General features: G+C 41.8%; 2 protein-coding genes across 5 annotated transcripts in view; both read right to left on the bottom strand.

Annotated features, from left to right (window-relative positions):
• The window catches only part of RPL22L1 (ribosomal protein L22 like 1), a 541,480-nt gene that overhangs the window by 60,465 nt on the left and 464,453 nt on the right, over positions 1-16,562 (bottom strand). The gene's annotated exons all lie outside the window — the stretch shown is intronic.
• Positions 9,912-16,562, bottom strand: part of SLC7A14 (solute carrier family 7 member 14) — a 90,976-nt gene continuing 84,325 nt past the window's right edge. For all 4 annotated transcript variants that reach the window (XM_073626193.1, XM_073626194.1, XM_073626195.1 and 1 more), the window contains one exon: positions 9,912-10,594. In XM_073626193.1, the coding sequence (XP_073482294.1) occupies positions 10,275-10,594 (320 nt within the window). In that variant the 3' untranslated portion in view covers positions 9,912-10,274. The remainder of the gene's footprint in view (positions 10,595-16,562) is intronic.

A 16,562-nucleotide genomic window follows, 5' to 3' on the forward strand; every position in this document is an offset into this window, starting at 1 on the left:
CACTGCTTTCAGAAAATGCCCCTGACCTGTGCTCATCTATTCCAGATGCTTGTATGTAACATCACATACATCACATACAAGTACGTGGGCTGGATGCGAGAGGTGGATCAGCAGGATGAGTGTGCCAGGACAGGTAGATGTGTCTCATGTCTGCTTCCTTTCACCATTCTGCATATCACACACATCATAGATGAGAAGAGGGTACAGTGGTGGGGAAAATGAGCAGGAGGGGTTCAGAGGTGGAACAGAAGAGCAGGAGGGTACAGCGGTGGGGCAGATGTGCAGGGAGGTACAGTGGTGAAAGAGATGAGTAGGGGGTTTAGCAGTGGGCAGAAGAGCAGGGGGGTTCAGTGTTGGGCCAGATGAACAGGGGGGGTGTTGGGGCAGATGAGAAGGGGGTTCAGTGGTGGGACAGAAAAGCAGGGGGGTAGAGCAGTGGGGCAGATGTGAAAGGAGGTGTATTGGTGGGACATATGAGCAGGGGGTTACAGTGGTGGTGCAGGAGAGCAGGGGGAACAGTGGTGGGGCAGGAGGAACAGAGTTGGGGCAGAAGAGCAGGGGGGTACAGAGGTGAGACAGATGTGCAGGAGGTATATTGGTGGGGCAGATGAGAAAGCGAGTTACAGTGGTGGGGCAGATGAGCAGATGGGTTCAGTGTTAGGACAGAATAGAATGTCATTCAATAGTGAGACAGAAGAGCATGGGGATTCGGCTGTGAAGCAGATGTGCAGGGAGGTACATTGGTAGGGCAGATGAGAAAAAGGGGGTACATTGACGGGGCGGATGAGCAGGGTGTTACAGAAGAGCAAGGGGGTACAGTGGTGGGGCAGATGTACAGGAGGTACAGTGGTGGGAGGGATGAGAAGGGGGTTCAGTGGTAGGACAAAAAAGCAGGGGGTACAGTGATGGGGCAGATGAGCAGGGGGGGTTCGGTATTGGGCCAGATGAGAAGAGGGTTACAGTGGTGGGTAAGATGAGCAGGGGGTTCATTGTTGGGTCAGAGGAGAAAGGAGGTACATTGGTGGAACACATGAGCAGGGGGTTACAGTGGTGGGGCAGAAGAGCAGGGGGTACAGTGGTGGGACAGATGTGCAGGAGCTACAGTGGTGGGGCAGATGTGCAGGAGCTACAGTGTTGGGTCAGAGGAGAAAGGAGGTACATCGGTGGAACACATGAGCAGGGGGTTACAGTGGTGGGGCAGAAGAGCAGGGGGGTACAGTGGTGGGACAGATGTGCAGGAGCTACAGTGGTGGGGCAGATGAGTAAGGGGGTTACAGTGGTGGGGCAGAAGTACAGGGTGTACAGTGGTGGAACAGATGTGCAGATAAGTTCAGTGTTAGGACAGATAAGAAGATGGTTCAGCAGTGAGACAGAAGAGCATAGGGGTACGGCAGTGGAGCAGATTTGCAGGGAGGTACAGTGGTTGGGCAGATGAGAAAGGGGGAACATTGGTGGGGCAGATGAGAAAGGGGGAACACTGGTGGGGCAGATGAGAAAGGGGGAACATTGGCGGGGCAGATGAGAAAGAGGGAACATTGGTGGGGCAGATGAGCAGGGGGTTACAGTGGTGGGACAGAAGAGCAGGGTGGTACAGTGGTGGGGAAGATGTACAAGGGGGTACAGTGGTGGGACAGATGAGCAGGGAGGTACAGAGGTGGGGCAGATGTGCAGGGGTTACAGTGGTGGGGCAGATGAGCAGGGGGTTCCAGTGGTGGGGCAGATGAGCAGAGGGTTACAGTGGAGGGGCAGATGAGCAGGGGGTTACATTGGTGGGGCAGATGGGCATGGGGGTACAGTGGTGGGGCAGATGGGCATGGGGGTACAATGGGGGGCAGATGTGCAGGGTAGTACAGTGGTGGGGCAGATGTGCAGGGTAGTACAGTGGTGGGGCAGATGTGCAGGGTAGTACAGTGATCTGAGGTGTGAAGGTGCATGAATTGAGGCTGATCTGACGCGTGAGAGTGCAGGATGTTCATTTCTCACTACTAAAGTGGTTTACAGAATTTTTGAATTTACTTTATAAAAAATCCTTTTCGTGATTGAGAGTGTGAAGTTAACATTTTTTGGTTATAAAATCGGAACGCTCAATTTCTTTGAAAACATTTTTCGGCACACTGTGCTCAAAAGGTTGCCAACCCCTGTGTTAGAGAAACACATTTGCTAGTGCAAATACGTGTGTGCATATAAAACAAACAGTAAAATATATGAAAGAAAGATGGAAATTAATCATGCATTTTACACAGCACTGCTTGGAAGGCTGCATCAGATTAGATCCCATATTTAAAGTCCCATGGAGCAACAAGTGTGACATGAAAGGTATTAACTCTCTGCTAAGTTTTCTATGTGAATCCTCTTCAGGCAGTAGCAATGACACAGGAGAAACATCTATAGTGTTATATTTTTAGCCATAACCAATGCGGCACTAGTAGTACACCCAGGGGGATTTTTACTAAAGGCAAATCCACTTTGCGCTACAAGTGTGGTTAAACATATAACACTTTAGATGTCTCTCCTGCCCATCTCATCCTTCTCCCTTATTATCAATGCTTTTCAGGTGACTGGCCAAGGATTTTTGGATCAATAGTTAGTTTCCTCTAGATGATCTTTCATTTACAATTAAGTATTCATGGTGAGAACTACTTTTGTTAGGCCTGGATTTATGTTTTCCATTTAATAATCTAGAAAGAATTAAGGTATACAAAGATATGCACTGCATATGATAAAGGAAGGGACACACACACACAGGGGGTTATTTACGAAAGGCAAATCCACTTTGCACTGCAAGTGCACTTGAAAGTGCATTCGCTCTAAATCTTATGCCGTGTACACACGAGCGGAATGTCCGACAGAAAAAGTCAGACAGGAGCTTTTCATTGCATATTCCGATCGTGTGTATGCCTCATTGGACTTTTTACGCCGAAAATTCTGACAGACCTAGAAAGAGAACATGTTCTAAATTTTTCCGACAGAACCAATTCCTATCGGGAAAACCGATCGTCTGTATGCTGTTCCGATGTACCAAAAACGACGCATGCTCTGAAGCAAGTACGAGACGGAAGCTATTGGCTACTGGCTATTGAACTCCATTTTCCAAGAACTGCATTGGCATTAATGTTCATTGTATCCGTGACAACATCCCAATATGGAATTATCATAGAAGAGAAGCCAGGGGAAAAAATTATGTTTTCATAAAAACTAGGATAAACTAATGCCCCGTACACACGGTCGGACATTGTTCGGACATTCCGACAACAAAATCCTAGGATTTTTTCCGACGGATGTTGGCTCAAACTTGTCTTGCATACACACGGTCACACAAAGTTGTTGGAAAATCCGATCGTTCTAAACGCGGTGACGTAAAACACGTACGTCGGGACTATAAACGGGGCAGTGGCCAATAGCTTTTATCTCTTTATTTATTCTGAGCATGCGTGGCACTTTGTCCCTCGGATTTGTGTACACACGATCGGAATTTCCGACAACAGATTTTGTTGTCGGAAAATTTTATATCCTGCTCTCAAACTTTGTGTGTCGGAAAATCCGATGGAAAATGTGTGATGGAGCCTACACACGGTCGGAATTTCCGACAACAAGGTCCTATCACACATTTTCCGTCGGAAAATCCGACCGTGTGTACGGTGCATTACACTTCTAGAATGGTCTTTCAATCTGTTAGCTGACAATAATGTACAGTATATTACTACAGCATGCACATGTATATAATTATTTAGCTAGTTTAATAATCAATTAGATCTGTAGCCTTTTTGGGAATAGAATATTGTCTACTGTCTACCTATGGACGTTGAGTACTAGTCATTGTCTCTATTCAGCTCCTGGCAGGACTTACAGACATGTCTGAAATATGACCTTCATTTCATGTCGGTTTTCTATTGGGAAATAAATTATTCTGGCCCCACACATATCTGGTATTGTTAGGGCAGCTAGATAAACAGAAACAACTCACCTCTTGCCCAGCCTTGAAGATTATTGTTAACGTTTAGTAGCACCTGTTTTTGTTACGTCTAATTTAAATTGGAAATTCATAAACCTTTCATTTGGCCTATCTAGATTTTAGCACTGTTCTATCTTTGTGGCAAAGCCTGTGTTTGCCCCGCTTGTCAGTGAGATACCAGTCACATGACTGATGACGTACAATGACTTAAAGGGAAACTATACTTTTAAAGTACAAGTCCTATCACCTCACCTGCTACAATGTATTTCTTTTCAGTGATGGAAAGTCTTTATTCTCTATGGCCTGGCCACCTCATGCATGACTTGTCACATAACCACCCTGACACTGTACAAAGTAAACACTGCTGGGCCCTAGGTGGGCTGAGGTAGTGGAAAGAGAAGTTCAATATTTCGCAATTTTATGATGACAGTACAGTTTGCCAACTGGAAGCACGCCTAAGTCATCAGTTAACTCTGCTGCTAAAGAGTGAAAAGAAAAGAATTCTACAGTTTAATAAAAGGTTGACAAGATAGGCAAAAATTATATTGATGTTTAGGTCCCTTATTTATAGTATCAAAACTTGATCCCTGTATAGACCCTGGAATTACCACAGTTTGCTAAAAGCCAATTTGGGGCATCATTCAGTTGAAAAAAGTACTGACTAAATGTCAAAATGACCTTCTCAGCAAGGATCTTCACTACTTCATGCTTTGCTTGCTAAATCTTTATACTAAACATGTGAATAGCATGTCACATTATTCTTTTCATTGCTCATAAAAAAAATACACTAGACCACAAATTTACCTAGGCACAACAAGCCTTTCTTGCAAATACCAATCTTACTTGTGGGCCCACTGTGCCAGCTGTCTTCATTAACTATCCACATGCAACTAACATAGAATTGCGGGTTGATTTTCTCTCCTTTATCACTTCTTCCTGGAAACACATGAGATAAATCAATAATAAAGTCATAGCATGGAACAGAGGAGCCTATATTCTGATGAAAGAATTCTTCATTTAGTGTTTAGAGGGCAAATGGTGGGTCACATAACACTCTAATGGCTAACGTATCAATTGCAACTTTTATTTTTTTTAAATCTAGCAAATTTTGTTTAAATGCTTTCACTTTTGAAAAATAATGGTGCTGGTCAGTGGTCAAGTCATAGAAAAGCAAGCAGCATTAAAGTATGCACTTATTTTGTTCTAGTCATTTTTGTTTGAAGAACATTTCTTGTGGTTTTTAGGTAGCTTTGTTTAAATATCACACTAGTTTTCGGTATATCTTTTAGTAAACTGTGTGAGAAACAATTGTGAAATAATTATATAACTGTGGCTTGCTGGAGGTGATTTTTTAGTGTTTTTGCTCTAGGCAAGTCCTATCAGGGGACTCCGCCTGTGGTATCCAAATGGAATTTGTATAGAAAGAAAACTCTTTAGGTACAACGTGGATGGGAAAGGTTCATTTTTCTACAGCAGCTACAATGCTGTCTGCATGAATTTCTAAAGTCTCTTAAAAAAACAGACATTTTTAAAAATATAAAAATTAAAAGCCAGCAGCTACACATATTCCAGCTGCTGACTTTTAACAATAGGACACTTACCTGTCCTGGAGTCCAGCGATGTTGGCACCGCAGCTGATGTTTCCGTCAGCTGTTGGGTGCTGTCGCTGTTTTCTGGAAATGTGCATGTATTTACATGTATATACTGTGGATTATAAGAAAAAAAATCCATATTTTGCTTTAAATTAAATTAAGGGAATTATAAATATATTTGTCTCTTACCTCTTCTTTGCGTTAAATTGCACTTGCTGGACATTAAAAATATACAAACAGAATTTGACATTTCAAATAGACTTCTTCTTTAAATACTCCAACATATTCTAGTTTTTGTCAAACTTTAGTGGAACATCAAAGATTGTATAAGCGTATGCTAGGGCAGCACAATTTCTAGGGATTGCAAACATCCCCTTGTGATCTTGGATAATTTTACCCGCTTTACACTCCTGAAGTGCTCTAGAAACCAGGATAGAACATATAGTTGGTTAGCAAACATATACCTAGTGGCTTCTGAGCCATACACCTACACATCCAACTGCTAAGTTGGGCAGAGCTTTATCAGTTTTGTCTGTGTGCTTAAACAGTCAAGTTGCAAATTTCCTGCTGTGTTGCATATAAGTTAAACAAATTTACATATGTTCTCATTCCTCGACTAGTCTTTTTCTTCATAGATACTGTAGTAGTTTGGCAGTTATCTTCCAGATGAATGCCTTTTAAAGCAATTTATTCTAATTCACTGGTTCTAATAAAAAATACAAGATGGGATCTCACTGAGCAAACTTGTGTTCATCTTTCTCTTGCTTAGTTGTTCATGGTCAAGGTTTACATATTTTTACAGTTTTTAAAATAAAAGAGAAAAGGTTAATAATCTTTCAGTGCAGGTATACCTTCCTGGTGGGTGTATTTTAAATTAAAGTGATTGATTTACCGGCAGTGAAGATTTGGTGAATGTCACATTCACTGTTAAATAAATATAACTATAAATATGTCCTAAAGTTTGGATGGGCAAGAGGCAAAACTTGGCTGTTTTGTGTCCCAGCACTGTGCACACCACCATTATGTTAGAGCAGTAGTCTCCAAACTGTGGCCCGGGGGCCAGATGCGGCCCTTTACTTGGTTTTATCCGACCCATGGGACACTATTTAATTCACTGATACCAACAATGCGGCATAATTCCCCATGCTGACACCAATGAACGGGTCACATTTCCTCCCAATGGCACCAACGATGGGGCATAATTCCCCTCTCTGACACCAATGAAGGGGACACATTTCCTCCCAATGACACCGACAATGGGGCACAATGATATCATGGATGGGACACAATTCCTCCCACTTGCACCAATAATGGGGTGCAATTACTCTCTGAAACTAACAATGGGGAATTATTTTTCCCCACTGAGGTTGGGACCTTTTCTACTCCCACTTGCCACAGCGCGGCCCTCCTGGAGTCTGAAGGACAGTAAACTGGCCCTTTGTTTAGAAAGTTTGGAGACTCCTGCTTTAGAGCACTATGTATTAGCAATAAAAAAGACACAGGCAGTCTAATAATTGATTACAGTAAAAAAGACTGGGGTTTGACCAGATCAATGCTGCAACACACACTGAAATTTTATGAATGTCAAGGCAGAGGCAGGAAATCACAAGACAGTTAAAAAAACAAAGCAAACATGCAAATACAATTGTTTCTTTGAAAAATACTCTCAGCCATGTAAAAATATATTTAAACTGTTTAAACAGTTTCATAGAATGTGAAAAACCAGGAATGTACAAGAAAATTAATGTGTAATTGGATACTGTATATCTGAGAAATATTCAGTTGTTTTTATATTTAATATTTTAGTTTAACTAGAAATAAAACTATATAAACTAAACCTATATAAGTAATTTATAAGTAATTTAATTTAAAAAAATGTAACATATAGGTAAAAATAACTTAAACTGCACTGCTACTCAAAAGTTAAAATGTCATCAATAATCATAGATCAATCCTGCACTACAAGGAACCATAGTGGAACCAAATGAGAAAATCATGAACATTCCCTTAAAAAAGACAAGATGTACAGCATTCCATGCAACCAAGCTGAAGTCATCCTTCATAACCTAAACATATTAGGCTTATAAAAAGCTGATATTTCATTGGTTGCAGTAGAAAAAACAGGTTATGTAACTGTATCATCATACGTCATTTATGACCCATAACATACCATTTTCCTGCAATAAAATATTTTTGACAAAGGACCATGAGTCTAAAATAGGATATACAGTCATGTTTACTAAAAGCAGTGTTGATGTACAAAGTGCAGTAACCATTAAAAGAGATTGAAAGTTATCTTTCATTAATACTATTTCAGTAAACTGAAATTTTAAGGTAATGGGTTGCTGCATTATGTATATTACTACTGTTCTTTGGATTGATTCACCAAATAGGCTTGATAATTAGTCAACATCTGGCATTGTAGATGTCCAGCTGCACAACACATTACTCAGTTGGCCATTGTACTAATGATGTCAAGTGCCTACAGATATCGCAGACTGCCAAATCCACCTTTTTACAAAGGATCATAAAATATACATGTCTGCAGGCCTACCTTGATAGTTAAAGGCACCCACTGCCTTCTCAGACAAAAGTCTTGGTCAGAATCTACTATTCTTGGCTAATTGTCGTTATTTTTTTCCTACTAGAGGTTCTGAGGGTGTTTCTAGAGTTCTCCCTCTCCCTTCTATATAGGAACAGATATGCTGGGTAAGCTTGGAGATTACCTTTCAGTACAAAAAATGCTCTGTGGCTGGATTATATATGCACAGCTTGAATGTTTGTAAACACTTTAACCAACAGTGGGGATTACCTTTTATCTTAATTTGTAGCCTTTAGAATTCTGCCTTCTGACTGCCTGGACTCAATGGACTATGTACCTGTCTCAGCTGTAATCAAACAGGACTACTGTCCTTAGTGTAAAAAAAATGTATGCATATCGAACCCAAACCGTTTGGCACACAGTGTTTTTCACCTATGTCCATTGTTTTCATAAATAGTTGTGGTAGCAATAAAGCAGGTGTTGATCACTTTGTATGCAGAATATACATACATATACAGTAAATATACACACACAGATATGTGAAACTGCCCCAAAGTACATGGGCTTCAGACAGGTCAATGTCTACCAATCTGGTCAAAATGGAAACATAAATAATTTAAATAATAAAAATAAAGGTACAGCCTCCTCTGCTTTATTATAAAATGTAGACCAGAACCCCATGTTATTAAAGTGGAATTTCAGGCTTATTGCTAACTATGCCTAAACCTGCTCACACCCCCCCTTCTAAGTGTAAAAGGAAGATGCTTACACTTACCTATTCTGAGGGTGCTCCGGTCCAATCATGTTATCAGCTCCCAGGGACGGCCTCTGGGGAGAGGAGAGACAGCTGACAACGGGTGCTCCATAGTAAGCCTATGGGTGATGCCACCCAGGCATTCAGTGTTCTCTCCACTGAGGCCGGCCACTGGGGGATCACGTGACCTGACCGGAGCGCCCTGAGAATAGGTAAGTATAGGAATCTTTCTTTCACGGGGTAGTTAGAATAGGAATTAAAAGGGGGTGGAAGCTGGTTAGCATAGTTAGTAATAAGCCTGTAATTCTACTTCAATAACAACCATACACACGGCACAATCCTCAACAAAAGGCAGCCTGTTAAACTGGCGGCCTGCTGGAGTGCTACAAATGCAAAGAATGTCCATATCTCACCACTGTATCTCCCCTAGCTGACAACTACATCACTGGTGTGTACCTTTAGAGCTGTAGGGACACACTAGAGGCATACCACCCGGGAAGGGGGGGGGCGCAGGTATAAAATACACTTGGAAGAGTTGATCACTGATGGTTCAGGTGTTGGGTGTAGTGAGAAAAGACCTCACTGAACAGAGTTGGTGCTGCAATATATTATTAATGTATTTTACCAGGCTGTCTTTGTTTAGGTATTCTTTTTTTAAATTTTTTTAAACGACAGTAGTGTCACTTTAATAGCTGTATTTCTGGCTTCTGAATATTACATTTTATTTACAACTCCTCATGGAACAGGCTTTTGGTTAAAGTAGGTCATCTTCCAATTTGTCCTGTAAAATCTAAGGATATTGTAAAGCTATAAGATTTTTTAATATTACTTTCATACGCTGCATTGAAGTCGTCTAATTATTCTTTGCCATTATAATGGGACTGGTTTACTCAAGGGGTAAAGAATGTTCACCTAGCCTAGTGCAGCCTAGCTCACTTTGAATTCTCAATCAGGTGCAGAGAAAAAAAAAATGTTTTTTGCTCTACAGATGACTGGATGTTTAAAGTAAACAACCCTCACTGTCACACATTCTTACATTTTCTTTTATGCTGCTCTGCTTGGTCTACATGGATTGCTCAGAAGCATTTTATTTTTAAAAAAGATACCTGTATATAAGTAGTAAAATGTCAGTGCAATATTGCCATTATAACATTTGCCCAAATTTTAACAGCCTGATCCAAACAGCATACATAAAAACAAAAAAAAACATTTTCATTTATATTTCAGTTCACTGTAACGACTTTAAAATATAATAAGTTAATATAAGATAATTTATGCCAGATAATTTAAGCCAAACAGGTATGAAAATCAGCAAACTGTTAAACACTTGTTTACAACTTAGCAGTACACCGTGTGAGATAGAGAAAGCCCTATGTAGGGCCCAAGAAATCCTTGTACTGTAGGCCACAATTGTGGATGATAAATGCAATGTGTTTATTCCTCAGGGTAGTCCAACTCCTCATTGGCAATCAGTATATCAAAGTCCTGCTTATGTTTGCCTTTAGTTTTAGATTTGGTGTTTGTCCGATTGCTGTCCTGTGCGTCCGCTGCCTGCTGATAGTAGTAGCCTTTTGTTTCTGCATTTCCCCAGTCTTGGGATTTATCTTCTTCTGGAGCATAAGAGTAGCCATCATCGACTGAAAAGGTGTCATCAACATCATATCGCTGGTACGTGCTCTGATGGAGTACTTCTTCCCTTGCACTGATTTCCAAGGTGCTGTTCCACATTCCATAGCCAAAATATATCAGCAAACCTACAGAAGCACAAACAAAATAGATCTAGATATTATTGCAGCAAGTGGATAGAGCCAACATTTTTCAATGGAATGAAAGTGAGGTGAGAGAAATGTTCCATGTGGGAAAACTGGTGACAACTGCATGGTGGGAATACCTCTCACTTTTGGGAAGTTTTATTTTTACTTTCTGTTACTTCTCCAAGATATGAAGTAAAGGGAAATTTCCCCAGCAGGACACAGGCAGCAAAAAAATGTCACAGTTTTAACCCTTCCCTACTCTATGCAAAATGAAAAAAGAAAGGTTTTAGCTATATATACACAAATGTTCTCCAACTACTGTACATATTTAATGGTACCCTACCAGGAAAGTGAGAGGAATTCCAACACTTTTGTTAATTCTACCTTTTTGTTTATGAATTTATTTTTTAGTAAAGCGTTTTGTAGAGTACACAGAGAGACAACCTGCCACACAGGACAGGATAAAAAAGAGACAATAACATACAGCTCATGACACTGGGATTTTACACTAGTGGGAACAGAATATGGTACAGTAGCATACAGTAAATCTTAGGATTCTGAACATAGGAGAAAGGATCAAGCAACTCCAATTTTAGGCAAGGGGCACTGTCCATCGAGACTAAACAGAATCAAATTTACGCATTGCATTTTGTAAGAATTAGTTATTCTTTTTATATAAAACACATCTATTTAATTTTCATACCCATTCCTCCAGAGGGAGCAGTTATTGATATACATTTTAGTGCTAGCATCCTGCGAGCAACAAAAAGTGCTCTAATAACAGCCAGAGATAGGCTGTCTTCCATAAGCGAAGTAGCACAGTAACCTAGAAGCGGTTCCACCACTAGATCAACCCTAAAAATGTCTTTGAGCGTTTTTGATCAATCATAGTTTGTGGCACCACCAAAGAAAGTGATTGAGATTCCCTTGAGAGTTGTTACATCTCCTGCAGTGAGGATTTCCCATATGCCAATCCTATGTAGTAATTCAGGGAACATTTGGGAGAATGAAAAATGTATTTCATGTATTTCATGTTATTTTATACAGGGTGAAAGTAATACCAGCTGTGTTTACTAAAAAATATCATCCCAGATATTGTCTGAAATGGGCCCCAGGTCTGTTTCCTGCCTCCTCTTGCTATCTATTAGTTGGGTGCACTTCTCAGAAATTAGACCTTTAGTAGTGACCACTGGGTCTTCTACAGTTCTTTCATTGATGTATTATTGTTCTCAGACAGCCACCAACCTTAGTAACTCACTGCCAATTTTCTAAAGTGAAAACCAATGACAATGAAAAGAAATCAGACCTTTGTTTTCATCTTCTAAAATTAATTAGTAATGACAGTTCAAACCAAACTGCCACTTTATTTTACATTTACACATGTATCAAATGTGCCTCAGTGCGCAAAGATACGTTTTTCCCAGTAATCAATTAGACATTATTAATTACCAGTTTCCACATACTATCGCCTGGTGGAATTGGATGCTTGTTTCTTCCATTATAGTCAGATTATAATAAAAAAGAGTCAGGAAAAGACTATTAGTCTGTCTCATTAAAAAGAAATAACTTCAGACAGCACCTATCACATTCAGGCCAGCATGCACTGTTATGTCACATGACTTCTCAGTCATATGACATATCAGAAGCAGGAGCAATGCCTGTCTGTTAGTCCTCTGTCCTGATAGATGGCCAGGAATAGTCCTCAACGGCCACTTTTGCAATGCCTCCCACATATCCCCACACATAAAACATAAATGGTGACATTTTAAACATATTGTTTATATTGTGCAAAATTCAAAGAATTCTGTTAGAATAATGAACCAATGTGCAGCCTGCCACACCTTCCCTGACATTTCTGCAGCCTGGGTTTAGATGGCCTTGTCACAAATTAAGGCCTAACAGTAAGTGGTTGAACACCAAATACTGACATTCAGAGAGAATTTTGTTATGGTTAGACACACCACCACCCGTTTTGCTTGCAGTTAGCTTGATAGGCATGGAAGAAGGTGTCGTAGGTTGAATATCTTAAAAAAAAAAAAAACTCTCATAATATAGAAAATATAGCCTGGCAAATACTTAGGTTAATTAAAAATTGTTAGTTGATAAAAGTTGCAGCTAAAGTGATTGGTACCCCACTATAATCTACTAGTGTAGCTGGACACAGGCTTCAGTATTGGGTAATGCTGCTAGGAGGCCCCATAATGATTTACCTATTGGTCTTTTAGGGCCATATCTCTTTATAGAACTCGGCCTTTTGGCTAAGATCAAGTGTAGTTTCTGCCTTGGTCTGGTCATTAGGTAACGACTGGTGCCAGTCCCTCTCGGCCTTGGGGTGTTTCCTTCGGGTGCATCCCATGCTGCTATTGGGGGGGACGCCACTAGAAGTGTACAAGAGTGATCGCCTTTCCCTACCATCCATGAGTTGGCTGTGGGATTGGTGGGCGTAGGTATGGTGGGGCCGCCGAGCGCTCCAAACACTTTGAGGCTGGTCGTGGCCGAGCCTAGACGGAATGAGACCGGATTGCACTTCATTCAGAAGCAGTTGATTGAAGACTTTTTTGGGATGCAGAGGGAAACCATTTTTTGCATGCAGTGTTTCCCTACCACTGGAATCTATGACGTTACTTTCTGGAAAAAGGAAGATCTGCAGACATGTATGCTACAGAAGGGTGAGAAAGAGGGCGACGAGATGCTGGAAGGGATCACATTCCTGTCGAGTGAGACGAAAGTGCGGGTCCCCATCACTGTGCATATGTACAATCCTTTTGTACAGGATGGGGAGATCGCTGCCTTTTTATTCAGGTACTGTAAATCAGTTTCAGCAGGCGTGAAGCTGACGAATGTGCTAGGTACCTTTAATGGGCAGTGTAAATTCTGGGTTATTTTTAGGGCGGATCAGGAGGGTATAGGTGGTGTCAGGCACCCCCCTCAATCCTTCTCCATTGGGAGGAATTGTGCCTACTTGTGGTACCCTGGCCAGCCCCTCTTCTGTAGGCAGTGCCTTGCATTCGGGCACACCAAAGACCAGTGCGAGGCCGGGTTAACATGCCGCAATTGCATTAAGCAGGGTCACGGAGCCAGTCAGTGTCCGGAGAAGAAGAGCTGCCACATCTGCGGTAGTAGGATGCACCTTGCAAGACAGTGCCTGAAGGTTAACAGAGCGTCTGAGCCCACTCCAGTAGCTGTGGCGGGAAAAGCTGTGGAGGCTGAAGTGGTTGTGGGCCAAAAGGTGTTATCCTACGCAGATGTGGCCAGACTGGGTTCCAACTATCGTGGTGAACTTTGTTGAACAGGCCATAGTGCTGCCCCGAGGAAGTGGTGGTGCGGGCTGATGTCTGCCCACCTATGGAGGGTGAGCCAGGTCCCTCCCCTGTTGACACCGTGAGGGAGGAAGGGGTCTCTTCTGTACCAGAGGAGAGTGTCCCTGGGCACCTCCTGGCCGAGGGGGAGTCGGAGGGGTGCAGTGAGGAATTGGAGGAATCAGAGGAGGAGGAGGAGATGGAGGTAGGGCAGCTTTCCCTAAAAAGAAAGATGGATGAGTCCTCTCAGGTCATAGGCTCCTTCCCGGACTCTCCGGACCCTGGGGCATCGGATGTGGTGGTTGACTCCGACTCCTCGCAGGCGCCATCTTATGTTAGCACTGGTCAGGTGTCCGAGCTGCAGGAGGTGATAGGGTAATGCAGGATATCAGGATACTAGGATAAGGGGAAGGCAAAGAAAAAAACAGGGGGGGTGAGCCCGGGGTCAGGGGTGGGACCTAGGACTAGGGCCAGGGATAAAGTAGGAAAAAAGAAGAAAAAATCATGACAGGTATATGATCCCTTCCTAATTTTCTATGCTCTTACGGGTATCTTCCCTCAATTGCAGAAGAATTGGGACGGCATCTAGACGGGCAGCAATTTTTAACATCTTGTCTGGGTATGCTGATAATATTTTTTGCTTGCAGGACTGCAACATGAGGGAGGAACCACATACTGCAAGATGAACCCAGGGGGATGCGGTATGGTCGTTGGGTCGGAGCAGGAGTAGTGGCGTGGGGGTGCTCATTAAAAATAATAAAATAAAAATTTTAAGGAAAGTGGAGGTGGAGGTGGGACGATGTTTATTTGTTACTTTGGAGTATGGGGGTGTTTGTTTTAAGTTATTTTGTGTGTATGCACCAGTTGGTAAAAAGGGGAGATTGGATCTGTTTGAGAAGATGAAGTTTTTTCTGGGGGGGGATCCTATTATTGTGTTGGGGGATTTTAATTGTATTTTACATAGTGGGGATAGGTGTGGGGGTGGAGGTGGTGGTGGGGATGTTGATAAGTCTGGGAAGGAGTTGGGTGAGATTTTGCGTTTGTTTGGGTTAAGGGATGTGGGTGAAGGTGGTGGTTTTTCTTATTTTAGTGATAAGGTTACTGTGAAATCTAGAATTGATTGTTGTTTTATTTCAAAAAATTTACAGCCAGAATCCTTTGTCATTCAGTGGGAGCCTTTCTCGGACCATGGTCGGATCGAGTGTGTTGTGAGTATGGAATCGGAGGTAATGTATGGTAAAGGTGTGTGGAAGTTGAATGTGGAATTGTTGGAAGATGAGGGTGTGAAAAGAGAGTATGTTGAATTTTTTGGGAAACTGAAAAGGAGGAGGAATGATTTTTTAAGTGTGATTAAGTGGTGGGAGTGGGTGAAAGGTCAGACTAAGAGGTTTTTTTGTAAGGAAAGGTTGTGAGATTGCGAAAAAGGAAAGTGAGGGGTATGAATGGTGGTTGAAGAGAATATTTGGAAGAACTAAGGGAATGGAGAGAGAATGTGGGGTGTGAATTAGTGGAAGCAAGAGGAAAATTGAGAGTCTTTATGGAGCGCAGAGGGAGAGAGATTATTTCGCAAGCTAGGATGGTAGTGAAGGAGAAGGATGAGAAATGTACGCGTTTTTTCTTTAAAAAGGTATATGGTGGGAAGGTGGATTTGTCAAGTGTGTTGGATGAGAATGGACAGGTAGTAAGTGGAAAAGAGAGGTTGGGAGAGGAAATCTGGAAGTTTTATTCCGATTTATATATGGAAAAGAAGAGGGATGAGAGGGTTGAGAAGGAAGTGTTGGAGCAGGTGGAGATGTGTCTGGATATAGAGGATAAGAGTATGTTAGGGGAGAAAGTGAGCAGAGGTGAAGTTGATGAATGTCTTGGGAGTATGAAGAAAGGTAAGACGCCTGGGAGTGATGGTTTGCCAGTTGAGTTTTATTGTACGTTTTGGGAGGTGATTGGTGATTGCGTGTATGAGATGGTGATGAAAGTTTTGGAAGAGGGGAGAATGCCTGAATCTATGTTGAAAAGCGTGATTGTTTTATTATATAAAAAAGGTGACAAGCGAGAGTTGAAAAATTGGAGGCCTTTATCATTGTTGAATGTAGATTATAAGGTGGTGGCGAAGGTGTTGGCAAATAGGGGGATTGAACAATGTGGTTGGAAGTTTTGTGAGGGAGGAGTGAGGATTTTGGGTGTCAAATTTGATTCTGATTTGTATGGGAGAGAGAGTTGGCAGGATGCGTTAGTGAAAGTGAAAAAGAAAGTTGATTTCTGGTCTTTAAGTACTTTGTCGTTGGAAGGGAAGGTGTTGATTGTGAAGGATGTTTTGAATCCGATTTTGTTATTTTTATATTATGTGTTTCCAGCGCCAGAGTGATGAAAAATTGTGAGAGTGTGTTTTTCCTTTTTTTGGTCATCTAAGATGTAGAAGTTGAAGAGGGAGAAAGTAATGAAAGGAGTAATGAATGGCGGGAAAGGTATGGTGAGTATTGAGAAATTTCTGGTGGTGAAGTATGTAAGTATGTGTGTGTGATTAACCACTTGAGCCCCGGACCATTATGCTGCCTAAGGACCAGAGGTCTTTTTCCAATTTGGCACTGCGTCGCTTTAACTGCTAATTGCGCGGTCATGCAATGCTGTACCTAAACGAAATTTGCGTCCTTTTCTTCCCACAAATAGAGCTT

This window comes from Aquarana catesbeiana, linkage group LG04 (assembly GCF_042186555.1).
Source record: "Aquarana catesbeiana isolate 2022-GZ linkage group LG04, ASM4218655v1, whole genome shotgun sequence".
Classification (NCBI taxonomy): domain Eukaryota; kingdom Metazoa; phylum Chordata; class Amphibia; order Anura; family Ranidae; genus Aquarana; species Aquarana catesbeiana.